The following is a 20649-nucleotide window of genomic DNA, read 5'->3' as shown; positions in this document are numbered from 1 at the left end:
GGGGTTCGTTGTGCTACTCAAAACTTACATGAGAATGTAGACAGTTAATGCGCATGTGCGAAGCTGAAATAACTGCTCTGATTGGCTATTTTTACGCGGGGAAGTGCTGTAGTCAGCTTCAGCACAACACAGCTTGGAGATTGCAAAAGTAAAGCGTAAGGAAAGAATGCTTGTTTGTGGAGGAACTCGGAACTATGTACAATGTATTTGGTAATTCAAATGTTCGACTGCTGCTGCCATCTAACAGTTTTTTGAGGTACCTCCTGAATCAATCGGCAAGAGACGGAAAATTGAATCCCAGAAAATTGATGCCAAGGAGGTATGTAACCGTATAATTCAGGAAACTACTCATTTCCAATCTTTGAGCTACCTAGACGCAACAAAATTGTTAAACAGCGAATTTTTTGACAATTTTTTGCATAATTTTCCTGAACGCGAATTTGAAGTTGCTGTCAACAGCTATACTGTACTGAACAAAAGAATGTTAAAGACACAACTTGGAGTTCTATACGGAAGATTCGACTTCCGAAATATAGATGGCTGTTCAATTGTTACAAAACATAACCTCCAACAATTCACGGGATCCATTCTGTGAAGTAACGAAGTTGTTAAATATTTTGGTTACAATACCAATGACCACTGCTGAGCCAGAAAGATGTTTTTCTTGCTTGAAACACATAAAAACGTTTTTAAGGAACACTATGTCCCAGGATTGCCTCACTGCTCTTGCAATACTGTCAATAGAAAAGAGTATGATGTCCAGGATGGAGGGATTTAATGTTTAACACCAGGGTAATTGACAAGTTCTGCAGTAGGAAAGAACTCTATATTTCGTCACTAGGAGAGTCTCAAATTAAGATAAATGCATATAAGTGTATACAGTAGGCCGATATAAAGATTGTAGCACACTCATTATTTTGACCACCAGCCACGACTGTATTGCGATCTCAAAAACTAAATGCAATTGGAATATTTTAATATTTTAACTTTCTTCCACAAGAAAATAAAATAAAATAAACCTTACAAGAAGAGGAAAAATGCATCACAACTGCTGGCAAAAAATACGGCCTTAATTTTATTGTCGTTTAGTCAACTGTCTGAAGACAGGTTTGAACTTAATAAGTAACACCAATAAGGCATCACCCATGAGACAACTAGGCCACGAGATAATGGAATAGGGTGGTCAGTTCCTTTCCCCCTCCAATGCATATATCGCCTATTAGCTACATATTTCACTAATCAGACTTCAGATGCATACAAACAATTGTTCTTCCTCTTGCACACACCCTCAAGTGAGATGTACTGCCTGATAATAGATATACATATCAGTCAGAACCTCATGGACCAAAAATGTATAATATGATTTTGAAATATATATAAATTAGAGAGAGAGATTTAAAGAAAAATAAATCATGCGGCCTTAATTAAGGATGACGAGGATCCGGAAATTAATAGCAATAATATAAAGAATTAAAGATGAATAACCTAACAGGAAGAGAGACCTTGGAAGACTGAAAAAGCGATGGAAAGATCAGCTCACCCGAGGCAGAACAGGCCAGAAGGCCTAATTCTTGATAGAATTTGACGATGAAAGATGAATATTGTTGTAAAAATAAATTGTAATTATTAAGCACAGTATCAATTACAATATAAAATCTTACAAGATAACCTTAAATTTACATTTATAAATAAAAGATTTTAGTTAAAATTAGCATATGGCATATCTTTAGTTAAGACCTTCTGAGTGGTATAAAGGAAATTGTATAATGTGCAGGGAATGTAAAAATTTGGGTGATGATTTTTTTAATTTCAAAAGAAGGTACCGGTATTGATAATTGTTTTAAAAAATTGTATGTTAATTTTGATAAAGAGCCTGAGTATCAAAAAGTAAACCTACCATTGACCAATTGAAGAGAGGGATGTTACTTGGCACTAAGGTAGGGAATACAAGGTTTATAACATGTATGAATTCAAATTAAAAATGAAAGAGAGATTTAGAATACGTAATTGAAATTAGTATAAAAAAACACACACACACACACACAGAGGATCCCACTTAACGGCCAAATAACAGCCATCCTATCCGGTCACGGTAAGACTAGGGATTACTATTGCAGATTCAAGATTGCTGAAAGTGCAAGGTGCAAGTGCGGTCAACAAGAACAGACAGTGGATCATTTGATATATGAGTGTTCCTTACTCAACAGTGAAAGGGATGCATTAAAACTAAACACTAGACTAAAAGGAGGTCAGTGGCCGATAAGTAACTGTGACCTCGTCAAGGTCTACTTGAAATAATTTATAACATTTGTTACCAGAATCGACTTTGACAAACTTTAAGGCAAAATGACAATATTGGTTCTTATTATAACTAGAGGAATTGTAATGATAATTGTAATCCAAATAGTTAATACGTAATCCTAATCCAAATTGTAATTCAAAGAGTTTAAAGTAGTTAAAGAATTGTATGTAGTGTTACTATGTAACGGAGCATACAGTATAATTAAAAAAAAAACGCGCACGCGCACGCGCACGCGCACGCACACGCGCACGCACACGCACACACACACACACACACACACACACACACACACACACACACAGTGAAACCTGCCTTTACAGTCACTTCATTTAAACGGCCACCTGGCCAAAAGGCCAATTTTCTCTGGAACCAATTGGATTTTCCATAAGATCAATACAAATTCTGTCTTTATTTAGCGGCCACCTCATGCGCTGGCCAGCTGCCGGGGTCTATTTGGATTGGAACCTGAATATAACGGTCACTGTCCAACAAAAAATCTTTTCACGGATACTGTCTGACCTATTTTTTCGATGGTTAGAGGACAGGAAGCAATAACTAAGTGTACAACAGTACACCCTCCATATTTTTGGGGTTAGTTGGTTACTGTTTTATGACTCTTTTGTCACTTTCCACTCCGACCCTGCACAGCTATAAATTCTTACTCGTTTTTAAGGATTGAAACACGGACATTTTCTATCGAAAATGTCACAGTATGTTTTAGGTAGTTAACCATTCGAATTTTTTTAAATTTTATTTTCCTCATTCTATCTTTCTCTATATGGATCAGCTTTTACGAATTTTCCTTTTTCTCATTCACTTAATTCAGAGGAAATGTGAAGTTAGTTTGAGAGAGAAATCATGTCTAACAGTAAATTTAGAGTGGTGTTAAGTTTAAAGGTGAGACGAAAAATTATTGAAGAAAGTGAGAAGGGAATATCTGCGAGAAAAATTGCAGAAATATTCAAATGTGGAAGGACATAAATAAACGGTATAATTAAGAATAAAGATGAAATATTAGAAGAATGGGAGGAAGAGAGAATCTGTGTTTAGTAATGTGAATGATTTCGTTTGCGAATGGTTCAAGTGTATTGTTGTAAGTGGGCTTATGATTCAAGAGAAAGCTCTTGAAATTGCCAAAGAACTCAGTGTAAGGAATTTTGTTGCTAGTAATGGGTGGTTAGAGTGCTTTAGAAAACGGCATAACATTGCATTTCGTTCTGTGTCTGGTGAAGGAGGTGACATTGCAACCAATGTTATTGAAGAATGGAAAAAATAGACTCCTTCAATTCTTGCGGAATATCAACTCAGAGACATTTACAATGTTGACGAAACAGGTTTTTCTTCAGGGCCCTATCTAACAAAACTTAAGTTTTAAGAAAAAAGATTGTAACGGGGGGAATTTGGCAAAAGACAGAATAACTCTGCTCTTTTGTTTTAATGCTGCAGGAGAAAAAGAACCACTCTTAATGATAGTTAAATCATTAAAACCGAGATGTTTGAAAAATGTTGACATGGGCTTATTGGAGGTGAAGTGGACTGCCAACAATAAAGCTTGGATGACATCATCATTGTTTGAGAATTAGCTATGCGATTTCAATTCTAAGATTAAACGACAAAATCGCAATATGATCCGTGAAATTGGTGTTTCTTCCCCTAAATACATCACACCTCCAGTCCCTTGATCAAGGTATTATCCAGTCATTTAAATTGAGGTATTGCAAGCGAGTTTTGAAAAGGCTAGTTGCAAGAATGGAAGAGGCTGACATTAATATGCATGACTGTTGTATGCGTACAGTCCTAAAAAGTCAGTGAAATTCAGTATTTTCATGCTGATTCATAAAAAAACCAAAACCTTAATCCAGCGGCCACCTGATAAAACAGCCATTTTACAAGGTAACTTCAGATGGCCGCTTTAGACAAGTTTCACTGTATATATATATATATATATATATATATATATATATATATATATATATTTATATATATATTAAACAATATCTTGTGGTCGGCCTGGGTAGCATAGTCGGTATAGTGCTGGCCTTCTGTGCCCGAGATTGCAGGTTCGATCCCGGGCCAGTCCAATGGCATTTAAGTGTGCTTAAATGCGACAGGCTCATGTCAGTAGATTTACTGGCATGTAAAAGAACTTACGCGGAACAAAATTCCGACACAACAGCGATGCTGATATAACCTCGGCAGTTGCAAGAGTCGTTAAATAAACCATAATTAAAAGAATATATATCTTGTGATTTGGAGATACACGATTATAATTTATTTCATTCTCAGTTTACTATATTTTATTATCAAGTTAATCTACAAAACTTTGACTTGTTACTGATACTAAATTCTTACTAAATACAATGTTTGGGTTATTTTCATTTTAAATATATTACCTTTCTGTCTTTGTAATAATTTATTAAGCTATGTACTATATGCTCAATTTTCTCTCCGAACACGAGTCTTACTCATACAGGAGTTAGATTTAGCAAATAGAACATAATACTGTTTTCTAATTGTTGTGCATTTACAGTCTTTACATTTTCCTCAAACCACAGGACTAAATCTTCTACCGCTTTATTCATTTCTTGTGGAATGTTAGATGTTGAGAATGTAAAAACGTTTAACTCATTGAAATTTTGGATTTCAAAACTTCAAACTCACCTTTTCTTTACCATGTTCTAATGGTTTGTGTAATGATGATGAGAATTTCGATATGTCTCTGAAACTAACACCCCATTGGCACTTCCCAGTCCATCTGAAAAAATAAAAACGTGGATGTAAAGCTTAGCCAGCTACAGACAACCAACCAGTAATGCCACTTTAAATTATAAAATTAAAATATTAATAATGGTTACAGTGGTGATGATAATAGTAATGTAAGTAAAAAGTTAAAACCCGTCATCATCAACAACGAAACAATAACTATGACCATTCCTCTGATTGCGAGTCTGGCTTATATGTTCATCCATTATCAGGCAGTACATCTCACTTGACGATATATGTCAGGAAGAACAATTATTGTTTGTATACATCTAAAGTCTAATTAGTGTAATATGTACCGGTAGCTAATTGGTGATGTATACAATGGAGGGGGAAAGGAACTGGGCACACTACTCCATTATCTCCTAGCCTAGTTGCCTTATAAATGGTGCCATGTTGGATCATTTGGAATAAAGACAATAAGGTCAATGAAGTAAGCATACGAAATCATCATTAATAACGTCTTTTGTCGGCATCATTGTCATCACCAGCATTGCTCTTGGTTGGAATGTATCCCATCCAATAATTTCGAAGAAGCCAACTTTCAAGAAGAGTAAAACAGTAATGGAACAAAGGTGGAAGGAGGATTTGCACAGGAAAACTTCGATTATATACGACTATTATAGATTCAAACATACCAAACATTTTTTTTTTTTTTTTTTTTCAGATTCTGGAACTGAGAATGCTTTTGCAAAGGGTAATTATATCATCAACAGAATATATCTGACTGCCACTTTACCGGAAGAATGGAAAAATAGTGTAATTATTCCCATATATAAAACAGGAGATAAACAGAATGTTGAAAACTATAGAGGGATTAGTATCCTCAACACATGTTATAAGATATTTAGTAGGATTTTAAATGAAAAATTAAAAAAACATGCTGAAACTTTCCTTCTGGAGTGTCAAAATGGCTTTAGAAAAGGAAGATCATGTGTAGATCCATTATTTAGTATCAAACTATTGTTGGAAAAAAGAAGAGAATTTAATTTAGAAACCCATATAGCTTTTATTGATTTTGTGAAAGCTTTTAATAAAGTCCGAAGAGACCTTTTATTCGACATATTACAAGAAAAAAATATTCCAAATTTGCTATTCCAAAATATAATAGAAATCTACACGGACAGCAAAATAAGTGTCAAAATAAATAACTGTATATCCGAAAGAAAATTAGTTAATAATGGAGTTCGACAAGGTTGTCCACTATCACCAACTTTATTTAATATTTATATAAATGAAATTATTTTAAAATGGAACCAAATCTACACATCAGGAATCAAAATAACCAGTGCTCTAACATTAAATACCTTACTCTATGCCGATGATCAAGTCATAATTTCCAATTCAGAGGATAATTTACAAAGAGGATTGTATACATTAAATGAAATATTAAAAGATTTTGGGATGGAAATTTCAGCACAAAAATCAAAAGTAATGGCATTTTTAGGACAAGACCCAGTGAGAAGTAAGATAATACACAATAACCAATGCCTCGAACAAGTGCAAAATTTCAATTATCTGGGTTGTGAAATATCTTATCAAAATGAAAAAGATGTGAACAAGAAAATTACCAAATTTACACAAATTCTAGGAATAATAAACAATACATTAAAAGCTAAATTAGTACAAAAATCTACAAGAATAAAAATATATAATACACTAGCATTACCCACCCTTCTATACGGAAGCGAGATTTGGACATTAAAGAAAAAAGACATGAACAGAATCAAAGCAACGGAAATGAAATTTTTCAGGAGAACAGCAGGATATACTCTTTTAGACCGAAAAAGGAATGAAGAAATTTTAGAACAATTAGAAGTAGAGTCAGTAGAAGAAAAAATCACCAGATACAAATTCAATTGGCTAGATCATGTAAGAAGAATGGAAAATTCAAGAATCCCAAAAATTATGATGCAATATAAACCTAGAGGACATCGTCGACCAGGAAGACCGTTAAGAAGACTGCTAGATGGGGCCGAAACAGGTCTACAGAGGCCTAATTCGTGAAGGATGATGATGATGATGATGAATTATATCAGTGAAAAACTATTTAATTGAAATAAAGTTGATGATGTGTTGCAAGAATACATTTAGAATATTGAAAAGTGGAAGAACAGAACTGACAAAAAAAAAAAGATAGCTTGGTAGATAGGTTTTCAAACTGTTCCTTAACTCTCTGAAATTATGAGTTTGTCTTGTTTCACAGAAAATTTTCAGAGGCTGCCGCTGCTCAATAATGACATTTCTAGGCAATACTGCCCTTTTGAGCAGTTAAGTGCACAAAATGACAGGCGCAATCTTGCACCTGAATGTTTGGATTTTCTTTACAAACAAATGAACTCACATCTTTGGAAACACCAGTCGTATTTTCACATACAAAATCAACACAACTACCCCATGGAATTTTCCTCTTATTCAGTTCACCATCCGAAGTTTATAAATTATTTCCCCTGTATAGTCACGTGGTTCCTGAATAGTCAGAATGATTGTTGATTGTTGACCAGTTTCCATATCGAAGTATGACACAACTGTCGCAATTGAGAATGGTTGAGATTTCATTATTTCAGTAACTTTTTCTTCTATTGTTCTAGCTAAACTCCTAATTATTGTTTCAGTTTTTGTTCTGGTACAATCATATTTATAGGCTACTGGTATTTTCAAATTCGGAAACATTTTCTTGAATAAATGTGCAGCATGGTCACTCCAGGCTAGACACAGACTGTGCTGGACAAGAAAAGCTGTAAATAATAACTCTGTATTTGTCGTGACATTTTTGTCTTCAGAATTATTAAAAATACATGTTGAATCCTTGTTATTGATTGGTAGATCAAGGTTCACAAATATCCTCTAGATGCTATAACAGTCTAATTTACATTTTATGTATTTGTTATTGATCATTATTCAATTTAATTCCTAGGCCCATAGATAAATAAAAACAGTGAAAACTCCTTTTCCAGACACCAAATGTATGTTCAATATATTACACTGTTGTTCTAATATGAGCGTCATTATACGTTCAATATTAGGATTTAGGATATTATTGGAGTCATGGGGTATGAACGACAAGGATTGTCATAAGCAATATGCCATCAAATTCACTTAAAGACGCGTCCTCTAGGGGTTACACGCTCCCCCATAGGGCACAAAAATATACAGAAATTAATGTACAGTAAAACCTTGCTAAAATGTACCCTCTATAAAAAGGAAACCTGCACAAACAAAAAATAAATTTGGGAACGGAATGATTTCCTACATAAAATAATATTTTAAAACAGAAAACTGCCTAATGCAAAAACGGAATAATATTTGGGCACCATTTAGGTAAAAAACCTGACTAAAACGGATAATTTTAAGCGTAACTGTTGCTAAATTCTTTCAAACCACTTTTAATTTTGCGATAATACTGTACGAAGCATGGCATAATTTTTTTGTGTGACTGTACATGCAATGATCTGGAAGACTTTCGCTATTCCTTGTCAGGGGGTGGAGGTGAAGCTTTTCTAACCATGTCACTATTCTGTGCTTATTGTCAAGAACTGGGGCAGGTTACTGACCTGTACCCTTATGTCTTCAAATCCTCTTGCATTTTATTTTATTTATTTTCAGTTATGTGCTAACAAGCCACTACAGTGATAAAGGACAGTGCCAGTAGAATAAAACTGTGAATAATTGTAGTGTAGTGTCAATTTAGTTTCACATTTCCGTTTATTTATTCTGAGTTTTGTGTTGATATGCCAATACTGTGTTAAATAACATTGCCAACAAGTAAAATTGTGCGATTTAATAAAAAAAACCTAGATGACCAGTTCTATCATGGAAGAGTGGCTTCATAATTTTAATGAAGCAATGAAACGTCAAGGTTGTTAGGTCATACTGTTTATAGACAATGTTACCTGCCATCCTAAGATTAATTTGTGTAATGTAAAGTTAATCTATTTTTCATCAAACACAACTTCAGTTACACAACCGATGGATCAGGGCGCAATTTACACTCTGAATTGATGCAGGACGCGAAGGAAATCCTACAACGTTCCCTTCAAAAAAAGTCGCGGCAATGCACTTTGAAAGAAATGTGGGGGCCAAGAAACTAGGGCGCAGAGAGAGGGAGAGAGAGAGAGGCTTCAATTACGTAAGTTAATAATTATGAAAATAAAATTCACTTTGAATGTACAGTAGTAACTTTTATTTCTTCACTGTGTTCTTTCTACAGTGAGCATATTGCAGTAGTCTATTCTTAGTTTTGCCAAAACTGAACCCTTTGTAAAACAAAAACCTGTGAAAAGGGAAAAAAAATTCTGGAATGATCGCATTTCGTTTTAGGGAGGTTTTACTGTATATTAGGTCAGATGCAAGAATGTGTGTTGAAGAGTGCAATTAATGGCTAATGATGCCAGTGTCCTCTCTGTCATTATCATCATTTTAACTGCCAACAACACCTATATAACAATAATTTCACTGACAGAATATTTGTTGACCTTACTTGGAGTCATGCTGAATATGAAATGGTTGGTTCACAACTCCTAGAATGGGTTGACCTGATATTCTATCAAATACTCCAATCAACACTGTCACACATTGTAGTCCACTCTGGTAAATATCTCCTTGAGAAGACTTTAATTCCTCTCCACTGATGTACTCTGCAGTTGAGTCTGAAAAGGAAAAATCATAATCATATTTCATGTACTGTACAGGAAAAAACATTTTAAAGTTTCCATTTACAGATTGAGCATCACCTACACTGCATATATGAAAAATATCAAATTTTTCTTTTAATACAAGTTTTGTCAATCACATTTCATTATAATGAATTAAAATAGTGACGACATTTTCCACTAATCTAATAGAAACATAGCTTAAATATTCTGACCAAATATTGTTACAAAAGCTGTATAATCTGTATTGCATTATAGTTACGTGTGCAAATGGTAATGTAAGAAGTGGTCTTACATCTTGGTCAGCAAGTCCCACTACTTGTGAATGTCTAGTTTGCTTGTTCAAAATTCTTATAAATATTAGGGCAGAGTGAGCCAATGAGTTCAGTTCATGAAGTCTGATGGTGACAATGGAGTATGATAATGAATCAAGAAATGGAAGTACAAGATGAAAATGTTAACTGTATAATTACTGTAAGAATATCTTACCAATTGGATCAATCCACATTCCATATTGCTCCAGAGGTAAATCTAACAATGGGAGACTGTCTTCCAAATCCAATTCTTCAACACTAATGTCTTTATGGACTTCTGCTGCCAATACATTTGCTGCTTGAATATCACCACATAGAACCTACCCAAAAATGTACCATATAATTTTATTATTAACAAACTGATATTTGAAATTTAAAAATTGTCTGTAGTTAAGTATGTATTCTACATAATGCGAGGTTTTTTTTCCTTTACTGTCATAAATGCAGAAATATCCAACGTTCCAGAGCAACTTATTGGCTCTGCAACAGAAAAAAAAACATCTGCTGACTCTGTCCTTGGTATGTTCCCCTTTTCTTGTTTTCCCTGATGATGGGTCAAATATATTTCTGACAAGTTGCATATTTTAACATCTAATAATTCCAAAAATCTCGCACAATCTATCTTCCAGAATTCTGAATCTGCATGCATACTAGTACCATCTCAAGTTACTGTACATATCAAACCTGAAGACTCATGCATTAACATTATCTACCAGGCCTTCCTAAGACTATTTACTTCATGGAATGTTCACTGTACATATTTTATTGAGTTGATCTCCAGGGAAGAAGGTATAGTGCAATAGTTTCCTACTGATTTCTGCACTAGTGACAGAAATTATGAAAATTATGGCAGGTGCAACAGTATCTCCAGAGAAACTGCTTCAATAACACCTTTATCTGCTACAAATTCTACTTAGGTTTACTCGAACTTGAATCTCAGTTTCCAGCACGGAAAGTAGACACTACTCATTCAAATAACAGTCTTGCTGTAACAGACTTCATGTAATTTTACAGATAGAATGAATTTCGTAAATTCAACAGAAATCCACAGAGATAGCTTCAGTCCATAAAATAATAATAATAATAATAATAATAATAATAATAATAATAATAATAATAATAATATGCCATTAGGAAAGTTCAGGATAACAGGCAGGGTTACATCAGCTTCTTGTCTATGCGAATGACGTGAATATGTTAGGAGAAAATCCACAAACGATTAGGGAAAACATGGAAATTTTACTTGAAGCAAGTAAAGCGATCGGTTTGGAAGTAAATCCCGAAAAGACAAAGTATATGATTATGTCTCGTGACCAGAATATTGTACGAAATGGAAATATAAAAATTGGAGATTTATCCTTCGAAGGGGTGGAAAAATTCAAATATCTTGGAACAACAGTAACAAATATAAATGACACTCGGGAGGAAATTAAACGCAGAATAAATATGGGAAATGCGTGTTATTATTCGGTTGAGAAGCTTTTATCATCTAGTCTGCTGTCAAAAAATCTGAAAGTTAGAATTTATAAAACAGTTATATTACCGGTTGTTCTGTACGGTTGTGAAACTTGGACTCTCACTCTGAGAGAGGAACTTAGGTTAAGGGTGTTTGAGAATAAGGTGTTTAGGAAAATATTTGGGGCTAAGAGGGATGAAGTTACAGGAGAAAGGAGAAAGTTACACAACACAGAACTGCAAGCATTGTATTCTTCACCTGACATAACTAGGAACATTAAATCCAGACGTTTGAGATGGGCAGGGCATGTAGCACGTATGGGCGAATCCAGAAATGCATATAGAATGTTAGTTGGGAGACCGGAGGGAAAAAGATGTTTGGGGAGGCCGAGACGTAGATGGGAGGATAATATTAAAATGGATTTGAAGGAGGTGGGATATGATGATGGAGACTGGATTAATCTTGCTCAGGATAGGGACCGATGGCAGGTTTATGTGAGGGCGGCAATGAACCTTCGGGTTCCTTAAAAGCCATTTGTAAGTAAGTAAGTAAGTAAATAATAATAATAATAATATAATAATAATAAATAACAGAACCGTGTGTAAATCACATATTTACAAGGAATGCATGTTAGGCGGGTAGTCCAATTTTGGCTTATATACAGTAGACTATCTATTATCATATTCTTATTAAATTACAAACTTCATTGACAGTAGTGGTACCCCTATATGTAATATGTCAAAGGCATTTACAATAACGGTATGTACTTAATTCTTTCGAAAAAAAAAATGTATAGTTGTTTTCCTGGTATGTGAAATCTTACAATGGATAATCATATTTTCAAAATGATTTAAATATGCATTTACAGTGAATGACATCATCAGAACAAGAGCTTTCCAACACCTATTGTAATCAGAATCACAGTCACAGAGACTTCAATGTGCTAAAGAAAATAAACTGACCAAAAAAAATTTCCAATTCGAAACCAATGTCTGGCGTGAAAACCATTGTTTTAATCATTCAGTTAAACGCCTCTAATATTAGATTAACATTCAGCATTCAGCATGCATACGAAGTGTGTTAATAAAAGTATGAAATTACACTTCTACAAACCGTGCTGAGGAGGGCAGCAGTGGCTGCCTGGCTGGCCTGCACTTCCACTGTGATTGTGTCTCCTAGTGTGTTGCTGAAGGTGTTGCTCTCTTCGCCGAGAATGTGACCAGAGATGGCAGGAAACTGTAACAGTCCCCAACACGGTCAACAATTCTTTTATTTTCTCATCACACGAAGTGATGCTGCAACAAAATTGATTTTAATATTTCTATACAAATATATACCTCCAGCATCCACGATCAGGGGGATTAGATGTGAAAATATCTCTGGAGGACAAAATGACGAAAAAAGGACATTTTATTCAAAAGGAGGACAATAGGTAATTCCACAGTATCAGCACAGTCTAGTATATACAGTCACGAAGCTTGAGTTTATGAAGGTACTAGGAACAATAGGCTGTGCAGGTACTATTTCGCATTGTCTGTAATGAGGCGATAGTAGCGATCCTAGTGGTTAGTAACTATCTATGGATGCATATTTACTACATATTGCACTTCGTGACTGTATATACTAGACTGTGGTACCAGAATGTAACAACACTGTTTTGTAAACTTAAGTGTTATTTCTGTGTCTATGTTGCTTCCATACTGTTTATCTGATAATACTGTATAATAATATTCATTCTCAATGTAAACGAAAACAGTAATACCATTATTGTTCTGGTTATGAGCATTACATGTGATAAATTTAGTTTATGCCATTCTAGCATTATAAACAGGTTGTTACTATAACGAATATCGTTCATAATCGCCTTATTATGGCACGCATGCCATATTTATTTATCTCTTACAAAATGATCTTAATTTTGGAGTAAGCTTACCTGTTTTCCTATGTCATGCTTTATAGTCTCTTGTATTAAAACATCAGCCAATGTTTTGAAGTCTTGTACAAATCTCGGATTCTTCTCCGAACCTTTCTTCTCTTGAACTAATAATTTGAAGAGATGTTCATCCTGTCGTATCACTCTTGCAATATTTGCAGCTTTTTCTGACGTCCTCAGAAGTGATTCGAGAAATCGGGTGCCCATAGCTATACTGTCAAACATCAAACAGTGCTGAGATAATTTATACTAAAATTGTATTTAAAGCAAGGTCGTTCCTATATTTTATGAGTTTGTTATGCACCATTTACTACAAGTAGGTATCTACGGTAAGTTAGTCACTCAAAAGTCATCTGCCAATATGCAGCAGTAGCAGCAACAGGAATAGAACAAAAGAAAAATTCTATCAGTCCATAAACAAAATACATACAAATTAAAGTAGGCCTATGTATTTGAAACAGAAAACAGTCGATCAATTAATTTTTTAGATATTACAATAACAAAAGCTGATGAAGTGATAATAGCCTAATCATAAATTCAAAATACACAAAAACCAATGAATAATAACAATATAGATATCACCTCATACAAAACACAGCATTCCGATCAATGGGACACAGACAAATAAATACACCTACCAATGGAACATAACGATCGCAATGATGAACTAAACATTATAAAATATATAGCCCAAGAAAATGAATATAATCCATATACAGCTAATTAACTCAACAGTTAAAAACAGCAAACTGAAACATAATAAGCAAATCAGTAACAATACACAAATACAGAAAGAAAAGAATATAGGCTACAATAGCCTACAAAACACGAACACAATACAAAAACTCTAAACAAGGACAGAAATAAACAAATTAATACGATCTAACAAGTGTATACAAAATCAATTAATGCAATAACTGTTCCAAGTTGTATATAGGACAAACAGGCAGATCATTTCTAACAGGATAAAACGAACATATTAAAGCAATACAACATTCATAAAATAAATCAAATTATGCAGAACAAACCATCACACTAACCATAAGTACAATAACATGGAAACAGATATGAAAATATTACACATAGCAACCAAATGTCATCAATTAATTATTATACTGTACTATAACAGCAATTCTTAAACTATGGTCCGAGAAATTGTTAGTTATGGCTCCACAAGTGAGTTTTCAAAATAAAATTCGATTTGTTATTTCATTATTTCTATGGAAAATATAACAAAAATATTATGCAGTCCCAATTAATCTTTCATTACAGTCAACTGCTAGCATTTCTATTGTTCATGTAACGGCAATAAATTTAATATAATTTATAAAATATAAAATTTCATTTATGGGGGGGACATTCGATTTTCTACTCTTTGATCCCTACACACCTTCCTAGGGGTTAAAAGAGGGGGGGGGGAACAGAAGAATCAATTTCATAATCGTATTGTGTGTCCTAAAAAAAATCAAATTACATGTTGATTAGAAGATCTCAGATTTTCTTTTACCATTTTCTCGTAACGAAAAACAAACAAACAAAAAAACACCTTTATCGATAGTAGCTTATCTCATAACCAAATATTACTGTTTTTAAGTAGGCTAGGAAATAAGGGGATGAATCCAGAGAAGAGGATGGTTTGTCCATATTTTAATGTACCACTAACAATTTTTTTTTGCTTGTCCTGGTTGAAGGTTAAGTCAAATATCGGTCAAAGCATGTAGATATAAAAGAGTACCTAAAGTTTTCATTTATAATGAATAACACTTGATTTTCCACCTCTATTTGTGTATCTGTATACTAAAAAGGCATATAATGTGCAAGTCATACAAAAAGCCTAAACTGACTCTCTCTGCTTTGTGTTCTTTTGTCGCTACCAGAAGAATAATACAGTGAGGCAAACAACAAGCGAGGCTGCCCTGAGAGGAGGACGCATGTGGTAGCTTCGCTACGTGGATATGTGGCTTACTGTATCAAATTTAGAACAAATGCTATCATAAAAACGAAAACTGCACTAATGAAAGAGGTAACAATACATTAAATACAGGACAAAACAATCGAAACCTAACCTGTCACTGATCCTCGACCTAAGAAAATTCGCTTATTTATTTTTCCAGATAGAATGTTTAAAGTTATACCACACCATCTTTCAGTAGCATTTCTTCATGAAATAACGGAACACAAATCAGATGTCAGTACTGTGTTGATGCATAGCAAGATCAGTTGTGATTCATTAACCAACAAAATTATCATTATGTTTAGTCAGTTACTGGTACATTACTTCTTTCTGATCCAGATCTATCCTACTCATAACCTCCTGAGTCCTGAGACAAAATGTTGTTTTATTTTTGAAGTTCAATATAATAAATTCTGCACTTTAAAAAAGTCACTGACATGAGAAAAATGCTGAAAAAATTCTGTAGGTTACTGTTTGGGCACAAATGCAGATATCCTATATTATACTATACTTCGTGTCTCTGCACATATACATCTTATATCATAATCATATATCAAGTATGGCAGTGGTTCGCAAAGTCCGCCAACACTTATCCGGGATCCGTGGTTGATAATATATATTTTGAAATAAATAACATAATACTACCATTTTTCTCCACGCGATTGTACTTGTGAAAGTTAGTATATCAGCAAGGGTAGATGACCAGATTTCACCCTTGTGTGTGCTGGCCTTCAAACTGTTGTAAAAAACACGACTTTCTTTTTTTAGTTACGATAGCCAATTCTATTTAACATGTTTGTCTGCTTGGTGAGGGTGGCGAGTTATTATACTTGTTTTTTTGAAAGATGGGACATGACAGGGGCGTTGCAATCGGAAAAACAACTGAATGTCACATAGCTTGGTAGGTCTGTTGCTATGGTAACAATGAGCGTATTCCGAATCTCAGCACTGACCAATCTGATGGCATCACGGTGTTCCGAATTTCACCGATGGCGTCATTGATGCTCCACCAGTGTCGCACCGGTACCATCAGCTTGCAAAGGTGGTGGCAGTCTCCATCAGCTGCCATCAGTGAATCTGATTGGTTCTTGTATAGGGCGGGAATTAGCAGACGAATGACATCGTGCACTGTTGTGTTCTGCTTTAGTTCTGCTGTATTGTTTGTAATGAGCACAACGTAAAAACAATATGTTAATGGGTTATGAGCGAACATGTCAACGGACCAGTTATTACTACCGGTTCAAGAAATAAATTGTTTATGGTCTCTTTTCTTTGAACGAGATGGCAGTACGGAAATTTAGCAAAATTTTGCTAGCATAGCACAGACAACAACTTATACAGTCGCCATGATAGCCATCGATCCTTCCAGCAGTTTTGTTTCTATTTCGCTGCAGCGTGACATCATTGTTGTCCACCGGTCCGGTGAGATTCGGAATACGCTGAATGGTTGAGTTGCCAAACTTACCGTTCCCACGTGGCGAGTGTTTAATAGCTCTCTTGGCGATATTTATTGTGCACACAATGTTATAGCATTGGTACGTTTCGTCTTTGATTCTCTGTCGATTTTTGTATTGTTCTTTTACCTTCGCGTCAATTGTCAATGAATGTTTTAACGTCAGCCATCTTAACGTCAATTGCTAGCTTCCATCAGCTGGCAGCGTGGTAGTCCATATTCGCAACATAGCACTGTAGTTCCAAGCTCGGCAGCTTAACTGTCATGTCCTATCTTTAAAAAAAAACAAGTATAGTTAATTGTTATCTGCTTGATGTGTGTGACTGTTTATAGTTTTTTACACCAACAGTGTAAGAATAAGTTTTTTGTAAATGTGCTCGGTGACAATGTCTTAACTGTAAAATAAATTTGATTGACAATGTTATTTAGTCAGCAATAAATTCTGACATATTTTTTAAAAGAAACGAATTTCGTCCATTGTTGTGCACGCGTTTGCTTCTGCTACTTTTATCACAGTATAGACTGTGCTTTTATTGTGAAGTCAGTTTTTATTCATTCAGTAATAGCAGGTGTTCGTGTTAAACTGTGTGTTAATAACCACGTGTCTTTGATTCCGAACATAATAATATTAATGTAATATTACGAATAATTTTAATTTTCATATTATACAGCATGGGTATCCAAACGCCTATAGTACCTGGAGATATGCACGTCAAGCATGCTCTGCTAAGGTCAATAACTTTCCATATAAAATAGGAAAAATGACCTTAAAGAATATGCAATGCGGGTTGCTTACGCTTACGAGTTACAATTGGACAACCACAGTCTACTATAGCCTACAGTGTCGTCTCAATGGATCGGTGGCTAAAAAAAAAAAAAAAAAAAAAAAAACAATAAAAATGATAGTTCTACAAATCCAGAAACTAGTCTATCACTTTGTCATGTATTTATTTTATTGGGTTATTTTACGACGCTGTATCAACATCTAGGTTATTTAGCGTCTGAATGAAATGAAGGTGATAATGCCGGTGAAATGAGTCCGGGGTCCAGCACCGAAAGTTACCCGCATTTGCTCGTATTGGGTTGAGGGAAAACCCCGGAAAAAACCTACTTTGTCATGTATCACACTCCAGTGCTGCTAATTTAAAAACGGGTGAATCAACCAAAAACCAGAAAATATGATGAAACAGAGATTTAGCTATCTTCCTGTCATCGTATTCTGGTGTAGTCTACTTCAGGAATATTCGAAAATTTCTAAATATGCAGTGGCGAAACTCCTCCCATTTCTAACAAAATATCTGTGCGAAGTAGAATTTTCACGATATGTAGCAACAAAATCAAAATTCCGTCATCGCCTGAATGCCACATTAGATAAGAGAATTCAACTTTCTTCTATCTCCCTCAACTTGAAAGAAATTTGTGAGACGAAGAAACAACACCATTCTTCACATTAGTAATTTGAAGGGTTTTTTTTATTTATTATGCATGTAATTACTGAAGAAAAAATACACGCAGTTTATAAATACTACTGTATGTTTATGAACCCATGGCTATGCATGGTAATGTACGTAGTTGTAGATATATTGTCGATAAATACGTACAGGATATAAATATGGAGGCATATTAAATTTATATCTATATTAATCTAGCGATTAAATTAAATTAATTTGAGGATCTGTGAATCTTTTTTTCGAGTCGAAAAGAATCTGCGATCAAAAAAGTTTCGGAACCACTGAAGTATGGCATAGAATAGGCCTACTACATTCTCAGGACTCAGCAGGGTATAGCAAGACCAACTATTATAGGTACTCGTAATATGATTGTAGTGTCCACTGCTGTGGAGTACGTAACGGCTAGCATGTTAGACCGTGGAACGAGCGGGCTCGGGTTCAAATCCTGGCTGAGGTTTTTTCCTCAACCCATTAAGAGCAAAATATGCTAGGTACGTAACTTTCGGAGCTGGATCCTGGCCTCATTTCGCTGGCATTATTACCTTCATCTCATTCAGACGCTAGATAACCTAAGTTGATAAAGCGTCGTAAAATAACCAATAAAAATGGTATGTAGTTGGCCTTGCCTATAAACAGACAGTATACTAACTAGCCAGTAGATGGCAATTCAATAATTATCGTAATTAAATTTTCGGAAGATATTATAGTGAACCACAGTAATACGTACTTAAGTAGTTTTACAACAAATTTGGTTCACGGTAAAAATCGTAATTTTTACTCCATTTATATCGTATTTTTGGTCCAGGAAAATAAAATTATTCACTGATTATATTACTACAGTGGCTTACTATAGCTTACCATCGGAATACGCTTGTAACACCTGTATTTGTGTCGCCAAGTGAATACGGGTTTTATGTTTTTGTTACTCACTGACTTATTTGGCTTGATTAAAATAAAAATATTAACACCATAATAAGATTTCTCATACACTTACGTTTAATTTAACTAACTCTTCTCTCAGATCAAAACATTACTGTATTCAAAATTACTTCCGAGATGTCACTTGACGTCCTCGGTTGTCAGTTGGTATGATAATCAGCTGCAAATCAGCTGATTGCAGAAGTGTAGCCAATATAAGCGTAGTAGAAAACATTAGTGATGGGCGAAGTTGTTCTTTTCCCGGAACAGTTCCGACTGTTCCGGTTCCGAAAAAATACTATGTTCCAAATAACAGTTCCGAAATAACAGTCACCAGTGGTGATGAGTCGGAGTCGTTGAGTCGTTCAAACGAACGGTACAGTACCCTCCCTCTTTAACCATGCTGCTCACACTGGATTTTTTTTTTTTTTTTTTTTTTCACATTCAGCAATTTATTGATAAAGTTCCAAAACAAATATGTTTTCTGCCTTTTCGTATTTTAGTGTAAATTCAAATAACGATGCACAAATATTGTTCATGTCCAGCTGTCAAAACAATTGGGCACAGAGACATTAGTGTAGGTTTAAGGAAGTCAGAGGTTGTGGAAAAGTGCATGTTATTCACTTAAAAAGGATTTTGGTGTTCTGTGTTTCTTGTAGAAATTTGCATTGTATTGACCAAGACGCTTGATGAATGGATTTTCACTTGAATTTGCACTGTTATAAAACTTCTTAACTTGTTCACGTAATGAGTCTTTCAGAAATGTCATGTCCAAATCAAAGTGTATTTGTGCATTTGTTGTGTACCAGTCTGAATTATGTATTATTCGGAGCACTTTATTTTGAACAATTTGAAGAGGTTGAAACACTGTTTTTGGAATATAACACCAAGCCGGGGCAACGTAAGTTAGAATCGGTAAAATCAGCATTTTGTATAGCATAACTTTTCTTCTTAGACTGAGGACAGGAGATTTGAACAGGGGGTAAAGATGAGATATTCTAAGAGAGCTCTTAGTTGTTACAGATTTTATGTGCTTGTGCCATAACAATTTGTTATCAAGAGTAATACCAAGATATTTTACATGGTCACTGTATTGAATTTCTTGATTGCATATTTTTATTTTGTCACGAGGTCTTTTTAAACACTTTGAGAAAATTATTGACTGACATTTTTCAGGATTTAAAGAAATACGCCATTCTTTAAGCCATTCTTCTAATAGAAGTACATGGTTTTGAACTGCGGAGACAGCATATTGAGGACTGAATTTAACACTATATATAACTGTGTCATCAGCATACAGAAGTGTTCTCACACTGGAGCACTCATAGGCATGACATAGTACACATTCTTATCTATAGATGGCACTGCAATGCACATTCGAATCGATTTTGGAAAATTGCTGTGCATGCGGACAGAACTCAAAAGCTTAATGTTAGTAATTAAACAGCTGTTGACT

General features: G+C 34.7%; 1 protein-coding gene across 4 annotated transcripts in view; it reads right to left on the bottom strand.

The window, feature by feature from the left end:
* The window catches only part of Ipp (inositol polyphosphate 1-phosphatase), a 30526-nt gene extending 11134 nt beyond the window's left edge, over positions 1-19392 (bottom strand). Inside the window, exons 1-6 of one of the 4 annotated variants that reach the window (XR_011332148.1) lie at positions 19270-19392; positions 13418-13631; positions 12586-12720; positions 10204-10348; positions 9543-9711; positions 4964-5057 (exon numbers count right to left, since the gene is read on the bottom strand). Coding sequence is in view for 3 of the 4 variants with exons in the window: in XM_069826331.1 (XP_069682432.1) it covers positions 4964-5057; positions 9543-9711; positions 10204-10348; positions 12586-12720; positions 13418-13624 (750 nt within the window). In the remaining variant the exon portion in view is untranslated. The other 3 variants (XM_069826332.1, XM_069826331.1, XM_069826330.1) reach the window with 3 other exon arrangements.
* Between the last annotated feature and the right edge of the window lie 1257 nt (positions 19393-20649).

This window comes from Periplaneta americana, chromosome 5, assembly GCF_040183065.1.
Source record: "Periplaneta americana isolate PAMFEO1 chromosome 5, P.americana_PAMFEO1_priV1, whole genome shotgun sequence".
In the NCBI taxonomy this organism is placed as follows: domain Eukaryota; kingdom Metazoa; phylum Arthropoda; class Insecta; order Blattodea; family Blattidae; genus Periplaneta; species Periplaneta americana.
This window is presented reverse-complemented; position numbering and strand designations above follow the sequence as displayed.